Source organism: Podarcis gaigeae (genome assembly GCF_964106915.1).
Source record: "Podarcis gaigeae genome assembly, chromosome: 1".
NCBI lineage: Eukaryota > Metazoa > Chordata > Lepidosauria > Squamata > Lacertidae > Podarcis > Podarcis gaigeae.
The window spans coordinates 34009566-34025601 of NC_139678.1; the positions used below are offsets into that span (position 1 = coordinate 34009566).

General features: G+C 43.1%; 1 protein-coding gene across 1 annotated transcript in view; it reads right to left on the bottom strand.

The window, feature by feature from the left end:
• The window catches only part of PRORP (protein only RNase P catalytic subunit), a 49318-nt gene that overhangs the window by 19069 nt on the left and 14213 nt on the right, over positions 1 to 16036 (bottom strand). The window contains exon 5 of the mRNA XM_083741365.1: positions 12874 to 12981. Within this exon, the coding sequence (XP_083597491.1) occupies positions 12874 to 12981 (108 nt within the window). The remainder of the gene's footprint in view (positions 1 to 12873; positions 12982 to 16036) is intronic.

The window sequence follows — 16036 nt, forward strand, 5'->3', positions numbered from 1 at the left end:
AAAATTTAGGGGCTTCATTAAAAGATCATTAGGAGTCAGATGCTAGCTAAAGTGAAGAGGTTATGAAATCCTGCATATCCAACTACCTAACCCTGCTACTGTTACGTTGTCACAGCGATGAATACTTAGGAGATATTGGCCCTTCAGTATTATTTTCACAGAAGTCTAAACAGTGAAGACCACCCCTATATTGTCTCATGCCTCAGGAGTAAGCAAACTCCAGGCTTGGAGAATCTTCTTTTTGGTTTTTGGCTTACTAGAAGCCCAAGACCTATTACCCAGAGCTGGGGGCGAAAAGCATACAGTTGAAACTGAAGAACACAGTGCCTCTGACCATATTCTGAGCCAAGGAATATGCTTTCAATACCAGAAATGAACTGAGCCCATAGTTGTTGCATAAGACTCCACTTTTTTATTTATTTTTTATTTTCAGCAGCCTTACAGAGATGGAAAAAGTCATCTTGCTGTTGCTACTGTTAAATAATGGGAGTCACGACCCCTTGCTTATCTACTGCAAATCACCCACATGATGCTACAGTAGATCCTGATACATCTTCTGTCCACCCCTGATTTACAGTAAGCACACTGACCTTTAACACAATGTCATACCAGAAATTCAAATATATTTCATTTTGTGTTTCTCTGAAATTGGGTTCTTAAACGGTTCTGTTTATACAGGAAGATTAAGAACGTGTTGATTCCTTTTGCATATGAAAAGTAATCTAAAAGCCTTAAAAAATTGAATAGTGGGTTGTATTCAGTGGCTCTGTGCCTACCAGAGAGTGATCCAAGAAAGTACATCTGCTTTCCTAAAGCAAGGAACCCAGTTTACACTGACCTCCCTCCCATTTACTGCAGCCCTCTGCACCATATCCTGAATTGTTCGACAGGGACTGTGGAAAGCTATTCCTGGGGCTTGGGAAGTACAAGGTGATACAGAAAATGGGTTGGTTTTTTGTTTTAAAGGGTGTTCCCCCACTTAATGAGCAGAGTTTTTGAGCACAAAGCTCCAATTTGATTTTCTAGCCACAAGAAATGCAGTTCATTCAAATTTTAGTACATCATATGATAAAGTGGCAAAGATGAAAATTAACCTAAAACCATCCAGCTGCGAGAGATGCAATTGGTAAAGTCTCTCTGCCTTCAACCAGTAAATATATTTTATTCATTCTTTTTACCGCTGATCCTGGGGAAGGAAGTAGGCGCGTGCTGGCGAAACGTGCAGAAAAGAATGCAGAAGTTATGCAAGATGAACGTGATAACCTCATGAAGTAGAACAGCAGAAAGGGAATTCAGATCAAAAATCCCTTATAAAGGGTGACATCCAATGGCAGCTATCCTTCAGCACAGTGATCATTTCCTGATGGAAAGGAATTGTGCTTTCCTGCTTCTCCTCACTCTAGTCCCCCAACACACACACACACACACACACACACACACACACACACACACACGGCACTGGATTGGTTGAGGAGACAGAGGGCTGAAAAGCAGGCGAATATACATTATATGGGAGGCAGTCTGTGCTAAATAGGATGTCACCCAATATCTATCTAGGGACCAATTACCGAAAAAATGTTATCAAGCAGAAACTAAGCAGCTAGAAAGAAGACATCAAACAAGCTATATTGATCAGAAAAGCTGAAATCTGTGTCCTGAGTCAGCTATTTTAAAAAGTCAAAATATATTTATTCAACTTAAGTTTCGGCAGTAGCCATGCCTTCCCCACAATGAGGCACAAAGACTTGAAACACACTATATGTTCATGAGAAGGGTTGCCAAGAACAAAAATTTCAGCCTTTGCATGTTGTTACTGGCAGCTGTTACAGTCCAGGGATCACTGTACTGCAACTGGCACAAAATGGAAGGAAAATGTGCCTTCTGGAGAGTTCTTAAGAAACCACCTACTTTGCCAACCAATACCAACCTCCTTCTGCAGCTTCAGTGGAGCACGTGGTGTGCTGAAGGCCATGTTTGTTCTGTCCCCCTTATGGTGCCAAAAATGGTCCATGCGTCAGCACCAATCGCATGCCCATGAGGAATTGCCTGTATACATGTGCTGATGGTAAAGCTCAATGGGAATGGTTAACGCACCAGGATCCTCTGCAGCAAACAGAGTGTCTGCCTGCTGGGCCTCTGCAGGCAAACTAACACAGAAAAATGTTTCCCTAAATTGATAACCGCCCTATAATCTCTAGAGTAACAAACCACATCATGAGGATACCTGTCAAGACAACTCCGTATCAATTTTAATGCATTTGGTATCTTAGGCCAGCAGGGCCTACCACCACTAACACACACCCTGCAATCTGCCCCCCTGAGTTGCCAATGATTTTGGTAGCAGTGAAAAAAAGAAAAATGGAAGTAGGTGGATCTCAGTGCCTTGCTGGAGGTGCAAATTGCCCCTCCCCTGGTCATCAGATCAATCATTTGATGAGCAGAGCAGGGGAGATAAGCCACTCCTCTGCCGATCTGCACAGAACAGCTGAGGAGGTGGCCATCCGCCTGTATTTGTGCCTGCCTACGTGTTTGCATGCTAGAGTGTGCATGCCCAAACTGCACTAACTGCTGGCAAGCGGCCTCTGAAGGGCTGGCCAAGGGCAAATGAGGCCCTCGGGTCAGAAATATTTAGCCACCCCTATTCTTAGGCAGTGATCTTTATCAATAGAGCTTACTTACAAGTACATTGTGTTTTAAAGAGGGATATTAATCTACAGAACAACCTACCCAACATGCACTGTTGTTATCAGTGAAAGTGCAAACACCACACCCAGGCTCTTATGTAACCAGCTGTTGTAAATCCAAACACCAAAGAAGAAGAAAGATATGCAAACCCCACAAAGTTCCTTTGTGGATGCAGGTGTACTTTGAGCAACCAGCTAAGAGGCATGGATGCTCACCTGTAGCTACCCAATTTTAAGTGCTCCCAAAGGACAGTTAGATGACCTCATGGCTTTGAGTAACTCTTGTATGTTGATGAAATCCAGCTCTGCCTCTCTACCCCAACATTTTATTCCTCCAACCAATCTTGTTCCTTTATAGATGAAACTGCCTGCAAGAATGTCTCCATGGTGCCTCTAACTTCTTTCAAATCCACCCTTAAAATTCTGTGAACATGCACATTCTTAGGTTAAGCTATAAGAGTATGCAATTATTGCAGCTTCTTCTCTTTTTGTCCCTGCCCCTCCCAGCTCTGTGTTAATTTCTACACTGTAAACCACTTGGGGCAGGGATCCGTCCTCTCATTATTTGCAAAACAAGGGAACTGGGGGCCAGATGCGGCCTGGAGGCCAAATGCGGTCTTCCAGGCTTTTCTATCTAGCCTTGGAACGCTTCCTAGGTCCCTCACCAGTCCAGTGTCACAATCTCCTGGAGTGCTTTTATCTGGCTGGAGTGGGTATTTGACCTGTGACAATGCATAGTTCTTGCATGGATGGAAAACGGAAATAAGGCAGGCGGGAGCAGGGGATGGAGGGCAGTGAGTAAGTGCAAAAACCTCAGACTTGTGTTGCTATTATACAAAAAAAAAAAAAAAAAATGCATCCATTGCTCTGCCCAGTTTTGCTTCTGGCTTCACCCCACCCAGACTACCCAGAAGGCTGTTGCCCAGCCCCATGAAGAATTATGACCCTCAGGCTGAAAAAGTTTCCTATCTCAATGTACATGGATGGTAATAAAACAAATTAATCTGAGACCAAACAGCTTTGTACGAAGACATTTAAAAAGAGATTCTCTGTTTAAACACGAACTGGCAAAATTTAAAGGCATTTCTATGTATGAATTCAATATGCCCAGTATGTGAGTAGTGACCTAGATAAAACATAAAAATACCAAAGGAAGAATTTAACACACCTAAAAATCATCATCACCTAAAAAAACATGTGAATCCTTCAAATTCCAAATATTTCTCAAGGTGATACTTATTTTGTTCCTTGAAGTCTCAGCTTAAATACACACACCCAACGTAAAATAGGTTGCTATAGGAATCACTTATTCAACAGTGACTCACCACGACAATTCCCTGAGCATTTACACAATTCAGAGATATTAGGGTGACGTTTTCGGTGACACAGAAGAACTACTGATGCAAAAGAGAAATGTAAATACAACTTTCCCACTAAAAAGGGATTTCCTATTCTAAATACTTGCTTTTGTGCCAACATGTTCGTTCCACTGAAATCATTACACTCACTGCAGGCAGCTATGTAGCAAGCTGGACACTTAAGCTAGTATTTTTTCAGGAAAAGCCATAGGGTACACGGTCTTCAAAGGATGGAAGCCTCATAGCAAAGATCCTGTCAAGGTATTTGACACCAGGCAAACCCCACAAATAACCTAGAGATGCATTTTAAATAAAAGGACACGTTCTACTCATGTAAAAATGTGCTGATTCCCGGACCATCCGTGGGCCGGATTGAGAAGGCAGTTGGGCCACATCCGGCCCACGGGCCTTAGGTTGCCTACTCCTGTTTTTAGACCTAAAGAACTGTGGATCTTCTGTGTAATGCCTCTGAGCTTGGCCAGCCAGATGTTTTGGACTTACAACTACCATCAATCCCAGCCAGCAGCTGATGGAGTTGTAGTCCAAAACATCTGGAGAACACCAGATAGGTGAAAGCTGCTCTATAGTCTTCAGAGGAAGTTAAGGGCTACTCAAATCAACAGCATTAAGTTTCACATTTGAACGTAACTATTTCCTCCGTAGGAAGTAGGAAGGAGAAGTGAAACCTGTTAGATAAACAAACAAAACCAAAGGGAATTTCCTATTGGATTTTATTATTTTCCCACACTTCGCTATATTTATATTTTTATGTAGAACAGTCTTCCTCAGGAGGTTGTGGACTCTCCTTCCTTGGAGGTTTTTAAGCAGAGGTTGGATGGCCATCTGTCATGGATGCTTTAGCTGAGATTCCTGCATTGCAGGGGGCTGGATTACATGAAACTTGGGGTCCCTTCCAGTTCTATGATTAAATCACCTTTCCTCCAAGGAGCTCAAGGTGGCATGCTTAGTTTTCCTCCTTCCCATTTTATCCTCACAACAACCCTATGAGGTAGGCTAAGTTGAAAGTAAATAACTGGCCGAAGGTCACCCAATGAGCTTCGTGGCTGAGTGGCAATTTGATCTCTGGTCTTCCAGGTCCTAGCCCAACACTTCAAGCACTACACTAACCTGGCTCTTTCCACGACCCCTCCTGCTTCTCAGTATTATCAAGAACAAACCAGATCTGGACTTACGTAACTAGTTTCTGTCTTAGGTGATAATTTCATGACAGGTTGATTGTTAGAAGGCAAAAAGGCTGCACTAGGAAGAGTTGACACAGAATGGGAGATTGCATAAAGGATTAAAGATGAGAGATTTAGAAAAAATGAACTTCTCATCTGAGGAGAAAGAGAAGAAGGTAAGACAACCTGATGCAGTGTGCGTCATGTTTTAGAAAGATTCCCTGAGCAAACCAGGAAGAAACTCGCTGTGTACAGTACAAGTGGGAACACATTTCGGTTGCTGTAGCAACCACCAATACATATTGAGCAACTGAGGCAAGTCTGTTCTATGGCAAGCATTAAATACTCTCTACAGCACGGCCAAACATTACAAAACATAAGAAGCTGCCTGATACCATGTCAAACCATCCGTTTGACATTGGTCCATCCGTTATTTCTACAGTAACTGGCAGCAGTTCTGCAGAATGTCAGATGGGGTTTCCCTCCCAGTCTTACCAGGATATGCAAAGGATTGAACTTGGGGCCTTCTGCATGCAAAGCAGGTGTTCTGTTACTGAACTATATTGCCCTAAACAATGTCTTCAGTCTTCAAATCGGTATTAGAAACTCAGATATATAAGATAATTGCTAAATGGAACCTTAAACCTGGGTTAAACTATGTTTAGACACTATTCCCCCCTCCCCCCCATGGAGTTTATTCTTAGTCTTATTAATCTCATTTCCATACCAGTTTATATTTTAAAGAATACATCTCAAAGTGGTTTACAACTCATTAAAAAATAAATAAATAAAAAATCTAGAATAAAACAAATTCAAGCTTCCAGGGAAATATTTCAGAAATACTTCTCTAAGTGACATTTTGCTTTGCCCATACTTATTTCCCTACTTAATTCATATAACTGCCCCATAGCAGAGGTACTCTAGCCAGTGTGGTGTAGTGGTTAGAGTGCCGGACTAGGACCTGAAAGATCAGGGTTGAAATCCCCACTCAGTCATGAAGCTCACTGGGTGACCATGGGCCAGTCACAGCCTCTTCACCTACCTCACAGGGTTGTTGTAGGAATTAACTAAGGAGGGGAAGTGAACAATGTACTCCTTGGAGAAAAATGTGGGATATAAATGCACTAAATAAGCTCTTCTGCTTACCGGCATATTAAGCTGGCAAGGCCAGCCAGATGGAGATGTCAGTCGCAAACCCGACATCCAGAGATCTCCATATACAGTGGTACCTTGGGTTACATACGCTTCAGGTTACATAGATGTCAGGTTACACACTCCGCTAACCCAGAAATAGTGCTTCAGGTTAAGAACTTTGCTTCAGGATAAGAACAGAAATTGGGCTCCGGCGGTGCAGCAGCAGCAGGAGGCCCCATAAGCTAAAGTGGTGTTTCAGGTTAAGAACAGTTTCAGGTTAAGAATGGACCTCCAGAACGAATTAAGTACTCAACCCGAGGTACCACTGTAGTCGCAATTGGAAACATGCCAGTTGCAAAACATGCCTGGCTAATTTGGAACACTGCTTCAAATGGGAACATACACTAGGAACGGGACATGATCGTGCTGTGGCTCAACCTCGGAGCTTCCAACAAGGCCTCCAAAACTACCTTCCTACTGCCAAGACACCCATCCTATTTCTAACTTGCCCTGTTAGAAACGCAAGCAAAGGTCTGCAGCTTTCTCTCCAGCCATCCCCCTCCAAATGAATTTCCCTCCCAACTGGGCACAGTTCTGGTATTAGAGCCTAAGTGTAGGGGGGAAACGAGTTTGGGCAACAGACTATGGGAACCCTCTCACTCACTTTGCCTATCACCATCTAAGAATGAGTCCCTGGATTCCCCCTGCTTGCCTTATACTTGATTTCAGTAGACCTGCATCAGCCACTATTATGTCTAGCTTGAGCCTCATGTGACCTACAAAATAAGCTTGGCATAAGCAGATTATGCGTTTCACCCACTTTCTCCTGAGTGTAGGCCAAGCAGCAGAATTGGGAGTGGGCGGGCACTGCAGAGTGAACTGTTCCACTTCACACATTCTGAATGCTCCCCTGCCTAAAGCAAAAACCCTCCTAGCAAGCTGAAAAGTAGCACAGTCAGAAGAAACCCTCCCCTGATGAATTTTCCCTGTAAGCAGAAAATTGGCTTGTGTGGGGAAACATTCATTTCTTCAGCCTTCAGCCTGCATCTACAAATAGTGCAAACGCTTCACAAAAGAAAAGCTGTTCAAAAAACATGACTCAAAATGTGCTTTATGACCTACAATTGCCTACCACCTACATACGCATTACAAAAATATTTGAGTTGCCGCAGGACACCTTTACATTACGCATCTAATTTTCCTAAATTTCAAAATACAATAGGGATGAATGTGTGCAATCAATCTGAACATTTCCTTGATCCCCGCCTCCCATCCCTCATTTACCCTTTACTTCTGGAAGGTTTTTTCCCTGCCCACTTTTGCATTGCAAAATTATTGAACCCACTAATGCAACATGGCAATTGCTGATGTGAGACAACCCTAAATGGAAGATTAGGCAGCTGAGGTGCAATAGGTTTGGGTGGAAACCACAGCAGAAATGCAACTCCCACAACAGATAGCCCCGATGGAACTCCCCCAATACACTTTGTCAGCAAAGTTTCAGCCTGAATGGCTGAAAAAGGTTGTAGCAGGGATATGCGCAACCCAGAGGTGGAGCTCATCCTAATGCTCTTTCCTGTACCTCAGTGGTGCTACTTTACACCAGCCCTAGACTTAGTGTTGAGGCAGGGTTGGGGAAGAAGAAGAAGAGTTTGGATTTGATATCCCGCCTTAACACTACCTGAAGGAGTCTCAAAGCGGCTAACATTCTCCTTTCCCTTCCTCCCCCACAACAAACACTCTGTGAGGTGAGTGGGGCTGAGAGACTTCAGAGAAGTGTGACTAGCCCAAGGTCACCCAGCAGCTGCATGTGGAGGAGCGGAGACAAGAACCCGGTTCCCCAGATTACGAGTCCACCGCTCTTAACCACTACACCACACTGGCTCCCAGTGGAATCTTTTTCAGCCCAAGGGCCAGATTTCCTCACAACCAAGCTTCTGGGGGCCACATAGCAGTGATGGGCAGGGCCAGAAAAAAAAGTGTGTGGAGGCTTTGTCAATATCCTACATTCAAGTCACGCACAATTCAGACTTTTCTACACTCTCTGTACAAGCAAGCAAGAGCTATCAGCATGGTTCAAGGACACATTCCAGCCAGGCAAACAGCGCTCAAAGAATGGGTAGAGCAGAATCAGGTAGCAGATTTTGGTTCCGCATACACACAGTTCCCACTATCAGTTTTCTTCCTTCTCAGCATCACTTCACAATACAGTGGTACCTTGGGTTACATACGCTTCAGGTTACAGACTCCGCTAACCCAGAAATAGTACCTCGGGTTAAGAACTTTGCTTCAGGATGAGAACAGAAATCATGCGGCGGCGGCAGCGGGAAGCCCCATTAGCTAAAGTGGTGCTTCAGGTTAAGAACAGTTTCAGGTTAAGAACAGACCTCCAGAACGAGTTAAGTTCTTAACCCGAGGTACCACTTTATTCCCTTCTGCTACAGTTGTGTGCCACTTATTAAATAAAGGCAAGCTCTCTGTGTTACAATACAAGGCCTAAAATTGCCTGATGTCTTGAAATTGCCAAACACACAGCCACATGCTATTTTCCTGCGCTGCATTTTTGTTCAGATCCCTCGGTGTTAGACTCCCATGGGAATTATTCAGAATTGTTTGCTTATCAAGTCATGTCTCAGCCCTAGAGCTGGTTTTAAATGCCTCCAGTATCAGCCCCGAAACATGTAAAGTGAGAATACAGGATCACGTGCCTCTGATACACATCTCAAGGTGGTCTTTTGTTCAGGTTTGCCTTGTGTGTATTTTGTATTTCCACCCAGGTCTTTTAGTCTGTTTTAATCTCAGCGAAGAGTGTTTTTAAGTTGTGTTACATGCACACCATAATATCAGTCCTTCATTCTCTCTCCTCTTTCTGGGTGCACCGTCCCCCCCTCCCCGCCCGCCCAAAAGCGAGGAACAATTCTAAACTCAGAGCAAGGAAGACAGGAAGAGGAGGAAGTGTTGCACCAGAAAGCCTCCCTAATGCTTAGGAAAAATAGAAATGGGATCCCTGGCATTTCCCACCATATCCTTGCAACAACAGAAGCAGGGGTGGAGCGGAAAGCCCCTGCATTCCTCCTGGGAGACTACAATGGTGCAGCTTTTGGGCGACTGCAAGTAACAAGGGGAAGGAAAGGACTCAAAGTTCAGGCTGACAGTGAAGCCCACCAATGCTGCCTTGCAGGCACTTAATCTAGAAGTTCCTCTTTTCCTCACTTGCCCCGTGGCAGCGTCTTGTCGGCTGGTTACATGCCAGTTAGCTCAGCTGGTTAGAGCATGGTGTTGATAATGCCAAGGTCACGGGTTTGATCCCCATATGGGTGCATATTCCTGCATTGCGGGGGGGTTGGACTAGATGACCCAATGGGTCCCTTCCAACTCTATGAGTCTATAATTCTGTGATTCACATTTACATCACAGCAGCCTGTGCGAAAGCTTGTTGGGTACTCTGGGGCCTGAATGCAGAAGCCCAAGGGCAGAGATCTACTGCGGATCTTGTATGCTTAGATCTCACGGTTGTCACCAGGTGCAAGTGGGGATCCGTCAGACCATATGCCTTTGCTCTGATGGTGGAGCGGTCCCTTCCGCTTGTCACAATTCAGCCACCGGCTTCCAGTTTGCCCAGCTCAAGCCACTGAACTCAGGGACCCCAAGCTAGAGAACATACCCTCCAGGTGTGGAAATCAGGTATGGCTGCCCACAGACTCAGCCTGGCCCTGCGGGAGTAGCTTAAGTTTTGACACTGACCTTTCAGAGTTCTCAGAATTATTTGTTTAACAAAACAAAAACACACAGTATCTGATTAACAGAGATGACTCCTAGATAACACCACACTTCCTTTAGCTTGGACATGTAAGAGAACAGTGTGTACACTTTCTGTTTTACCTCATAACATGCTAAAAGTGCTCCCATTCCAAGCTGGGAATTCCATCAATGTGTCTGATAAGATTGTTTCTTTTGTTCCTCCACACACATCTAGAATCTCCTTCCTATTATTCTGCTCAACTCCTACATGCGTTTGCTTGACAATTCCAGACTTAGAAGAAATTTTTTACAACAACAACTGGTACAAATGTGGGGTGAGGATGCTTTCCCCTTATCCTCATTCTGATTGGAGTTTTTCATGTGGAAATTAAAGGCCTGTGAGAGATTACTTTCGTTTAACTTAAAAGCGACATATCTGGAGACCTAACAGGATGTTGTGTTAGATTACCACAATGATTTTGCAGCTTCTGCAGAAGACACCAGGGATTTTCTTTTCTAGTCAGAACAGTACATAGCTTCCTTTTTGCTGGGCTGCATTCCTCTTCAGTTACATACGCCTGCTAAAATTATCATTTTTGCCACGATTATTATCAACCCCAAATGTTGACTACATGTTGTGTTGGGGGAGGGGGTGCACACAGAAGTTAATCTCGGAATGTAGCCCCTTTGCATGTAGAACATGCCATGTGATTCGGTTCTTACATTGTGTGTTAATATAGTCCTGATTCGAGGTATATCTTTTTTTTTTTTTTTTGAGAAACAATGTCTTTATTTTCCAAATAAAGAATTACTGGCTAAAAAAGCAAAGGGGGCTGATCTGATTCGATTGGAGGTATATCTAGGCTCCTTTGCACGCTTGGCAAAGGATCCTGCACACCTTGTCTAGGTGCCCAGAGCAGCGGAACAGTGGCCCAGGGAGTGCATGCCCGATTTGGAAAGAGTGGAAAAGGCTTGGTTTTTGCACACACCTCTGAGTCTGTGACCTTGGCAGGCACCAGCCTGACCAACCCCAAGGTACGTCCCTAGTCCTGATGCCCAATGATCCTACTGCCAAAACTGAAACCAAGGTGGGGGAAACACCCTGGTAGGGTGTTTTTGTCATGGGGATGTATGCAACCAATCTTCTTCTTTTTTGGCGATCACTCGCAGCCAAGTAAGATTGTCCTTCATAAACACAGTGTTTGGGTTTGGGATGGGGTTTTGGAAGGCACCTGTGTGTGAATTTGTTTTATGTGTGTAGATCAGTGCACGCTGACCAACGCACAGTCTTCGGAGTAAGGCTCTATTCCAATGATATGAGTAATCACAATAACCTGTAGATTCTTATCAGCTGCAGCCTTCATCCACCTTCACAGCCGCTGTAACATACTGCCTGTTATCTTCCACCTGTTCTGCCGTTGATGACTTTTTGGACCATTCTTTGTCTAGCTGCTCCCCTTTGATCTTACTGCCTTGGGTGACCCTGCTGGGAGTACGAGTCTCCTGACGGTTTCACTCACAAGGGTCACAGGAACATGCAAGCCCATTCAACACAACAAGATGGTGATCCAATGAGTGAGTATGCAATCAATGACACAAATTGGCACATGTCTTGGATTTGCATTGACGTACTGCATGTTTCTATACTGGCTCACCACTGTTCCTCATATCAACTCTGAGCTTCTTCTCCTTACACCAGGGTTGAGCTGCCAGTTATCAGAAACCATACTGAGTTCTTACTGCACCTTCTGCAAAACTTGTTCAACTTACCAGTACACAACAACAAGTAAATCCCTGCTTCCACCAGGCAATAACATGTTAGTGACTTAGCCACAGATATGAAAAAACCAGGAAATATACGTTACAGGGTTAAGGAGAGTAAAAGCAAGACCTTAGCATGGACTGCCATTACACCATGTTTCTGATAAGACTTTTGTGCACCACCACAGCCTCAGTTAATACTCTGCCAGATGCAAAAGCTGTACGATTTCTGTCAAAAGCTGGTAAGAGATCATCCTGTCAAACCACCACAAGCTAAACAAGCAATTCCCATGGCAATGGATGTTTTAGTCCAAAGACTATATGGAGTTAGAGGGACAGCATCCATTATGCAAAAAAAGTGGCAACAAGAACTCTAGACACTCATGATTTTAAAAAGGTACCTCACCTCTGAGGTGCTTCTTTTTTTGCACCAAATCACTACCTAAACTGATGTCAAGAAGAGACCTTGAAGTCCTCCCATCCCAGTGGCTGCTTCTCATGACAGATTTCACACTAAACTTTGATTGTATGCATGGGGATACCTGCTGGAAGTGGCAATGATCAGCACAGTGCGCAAGTGGGCTGTGCCTGTCTGGAAACACCTCTCTCACTCTTGTCTGCAGTCAATTCATTCTTCTCCTACAGGTCCTCATCCCTGGTATCCCTTTAACATTTCCCAGAACATTTTACTTAGAATGGGGGTCCTCTATAAAAAAAGGCGTAAGCATTCTGTGCATGGATTCTAATATGCTGGCCATGTCCAAGTTATCATATTTCAGAATAATAAGAGGGTGTGAAAGAGCCTTATGGCAGCAAATGCAGCCCTTTTCCCTGCTTCCTAAACACTAGGAAGTAAACAAACAAATCTTCAGTTAACCAGAGTTTCTCAGTTAAGACAAAATGAGAAACTATGGTTGATGGCTCCATGAAAAGCCAGAATGTTAAACCATGATTTGAAGTGGTAAAATAGCTGTTACACACACAAAGTTATTTAACAGCTAGAATGGTACTTACAGTTTGAGATGGAACGGCTTTGTTGTAAACTCTGCTAACATTGAGTCCATCAATCACAATATCAAAAGGGGGACACTGATTCACGAATGTCTGAAATTCTTCAAGTTCCTAAAAAAAAGATAGAGAGAGGGTAAGAAGTTGAAAGAAAAGCAACAATGAAACATAACTGAATTATTATATACGCTGCTATTTTTGTTTTTTTCAACCAGATTTTATATATTCAATCAAAGAAAATAAATTGGTAATGGGCACAGAATTCAGCAACCAAGCTATCTTTTATTGCTCTTTTTACTGTAGGTAAGTTTCTAGTCCTTATCCTTGCAATGGTAAGCTTCAGTGTGTATGGGCAATATCTTATGAAGATTCAGAAGTCAGAAATTGAGAACTTCTACAGCCTGCATATTTATCTAAGTCTATATAAAAAAACTGAAAATTAATGTATGCTAATTTGCATATAAGTTTCAGAAATCCACTTTTCTTGGCACAATACAAGGATACCTGAGCACAGAATTGATTTTTTTTTAATTACTGAATACACATTAGCCCCAACTCTAAACAGTTGATAGGAACATATCCTGGAAATTTTATTTTTTACACCTGCAGTAGCTACACAGCTTATTTGTTCTCTTTAGGCCTAAACTTAAGGTTTATGAACTAATTATATCTGCCGTATTTAGGATGGAGGTGCCAATCAAGCCTATCAAATCATTTTTAGAACTCCATGAAGTGGTACAGACATATCTGAAAAACTACTCTGAGCGATGTCACCAATCCACTTTGGGTTGAGTTATCCATGTGTGCTGTTTTAATTCATTACTTCCAGAGTTTGCAGAAATGAAACTGGGAAACTGTGGTTTTCCCAACCCCTCTCAATTCCTGGTAATCTGAGTAAAACCTCTCTCATAGCAAGTAGCAGCTGCCTCTCAGCGGGCAACCAAGAAACAACAACTTCCTCTACCAGTTCTTTTGCAGTCGCTGCAGAAGAAAGCACAATCCAAAATGAAAGCATAGAAAAAGGAACATCACACAGAGCCCATGGGCAGGAAGGTCTGGAGGCTGTGGAAATACAGGAGCACGTTTTGGGCTAGGTGTATTGCAGGACAGGGAAGCAGTACAGTCAGAGGCCTGAACTTCATAGAGGAGTCTGAAGTAATTATCCAAACCTTTTGCTGTGCATAAATTATTTTAGTGAGCAAAATAGTACCAATGGTGCTCAACGTATAGTTAACAAGATGATCAAGCTACACACCTAGGACAGAAAACCCCGAGCTCTTTTGGCTTCTCATTCAATTACCTGAAACAAAAGGACATTTTGATTTACACGCCTGATTTTGAAGGGGAAAGTTCACCAGTGTGCAAAGAATCAAAGAACACAAAATAGGCCCAAATGGACAGAGTGGGGGTAACAATACAATCCTATACATGTCTGCTCAGAAGTAAACCCCAACGAATTCACTGGCACTGACTCCCAAGCAAGTGTATCTAAATTGCAGCCTACAGTTCCACTTTCAATCAGGTAGGATGCGGATGAAGTAAAACTACTGAAATCAACTGATAATTGCAGGATGGCAAAGCAAACTACGTGGGGTGGCTAGGATTTTCTTTTCGTTTTTGCCCTACAACGTGGCAACCAGCAGATCTTGAGAAAATCCAGTTCTCTCAGTCTTATCAATAATACATGTGACAGTGCACTTTGTTCCAACGTTTGACATTAGTCACCGACATTAGTCACTACCTCCACATTACATTTTTAAAACCTACATTTCGAATCCTGTTCTTGCTTCTTCTTTATTTTCAAAATACCTGACAGCAAGTCTTCTGGGAACTCCCTATTGCTTTTGTTACTCAAACTGCCTCTCAGGGGTTATTGCAGGTGCATTTCCCGAAATGAACCCTGTCAACTCATGCATATCACCAAAGCCTTCTAATTACCCTAGACACTTCTGCAGCACAAAAGGAAAGCAGAACTGACATGCTAATACAGCACTTTCTTTTTTTTCCCCTCAGGGGAATCTGCTATGGCTTATTACCAATAAGTTTACACCTAGGGACAAGCCCTGCGGATGCACCATAAACACTTCACATTCTGACCCAATGGTATTGCCAACCATTCTACCAAAAAATATCTAATCAGTCAGTTTTTGCAAGTTTCTCGCTTTTGCACCAGCTGTAACCCTGTACAGAATTTCCCTCATCAGAGCCACTTCTAAGACATATAAAAACCACTTCCCCTATAAACTCTGCTAGTAGCTCAGCCTATTCCCAAGTTTCTCAAACTGTACAACCTTGAGTATGAGAACCTGGCCATTTTTCTTTTGGTTGGTTGGTTGTGGCTCCCTCATTATGGCCTGCTAAGGCTTGCTTAATTCAGAAGATTTCCATGAGCCAGTTGGCTTTTATATGCTCTGCTTCGCACCCTTCATATTTTTTAAATCAGTACTAATTTTTAAATCAGTACTGATTTTACTTATTTTGGAAATGCTACATGTCCATGCTGTTTTTTATGTAGGATTATATTACATGCAAGAGTGTCGTCTGTAAAAGGGCCTTTGCAAACTTATAACATGAACGCATCAATAATATAATTACTTTGCCAGCTTTCTAAACTGCCTCTCATGAAAGGCCAAGAGGAGGTCACATGGGGACCACAAAAGGGGAGAGTAAGAGGAAGAAGGCAATTGGGTAGGAACCTGGGTATGCTATGAGCAGAAAAAATGAACTAAAATGGAGTTTGTGGTATGCAAGGTGAGGTGACAGCTCCGTGTGGGGAAAGATAGCCGTCAGGAGGTTAAGTGATGTATTGCTCCAAAATGACAACCCAAAAATGAAAGGAAGACTCCCAGATACTTTAGCTACCTGGACAGCGTTTTCATTCAGTTTCATTCAAGTGCTTAAGAACAAACAAGACATGAGGGCACTGCTGTTTCCCAGCAACCATTCAGAAAGATGTGACCTTGGATCCTGGAAGTGGCGTATTATAGCCATCATGACCAGCAGCTGTTAAGCATGTGATGCAATGTGAAGTGGAATCCAACAGATTTAGGCCTTAAAAAGTTTCCCTATGAATACAGCATCGAAGAGTGATTTTTTTACAGGCTCAATCTCTTGGTAGAAATATTTTGGCACATCCTTCAGAAGCAGGAAATTAAATTTTTCTGTGAAC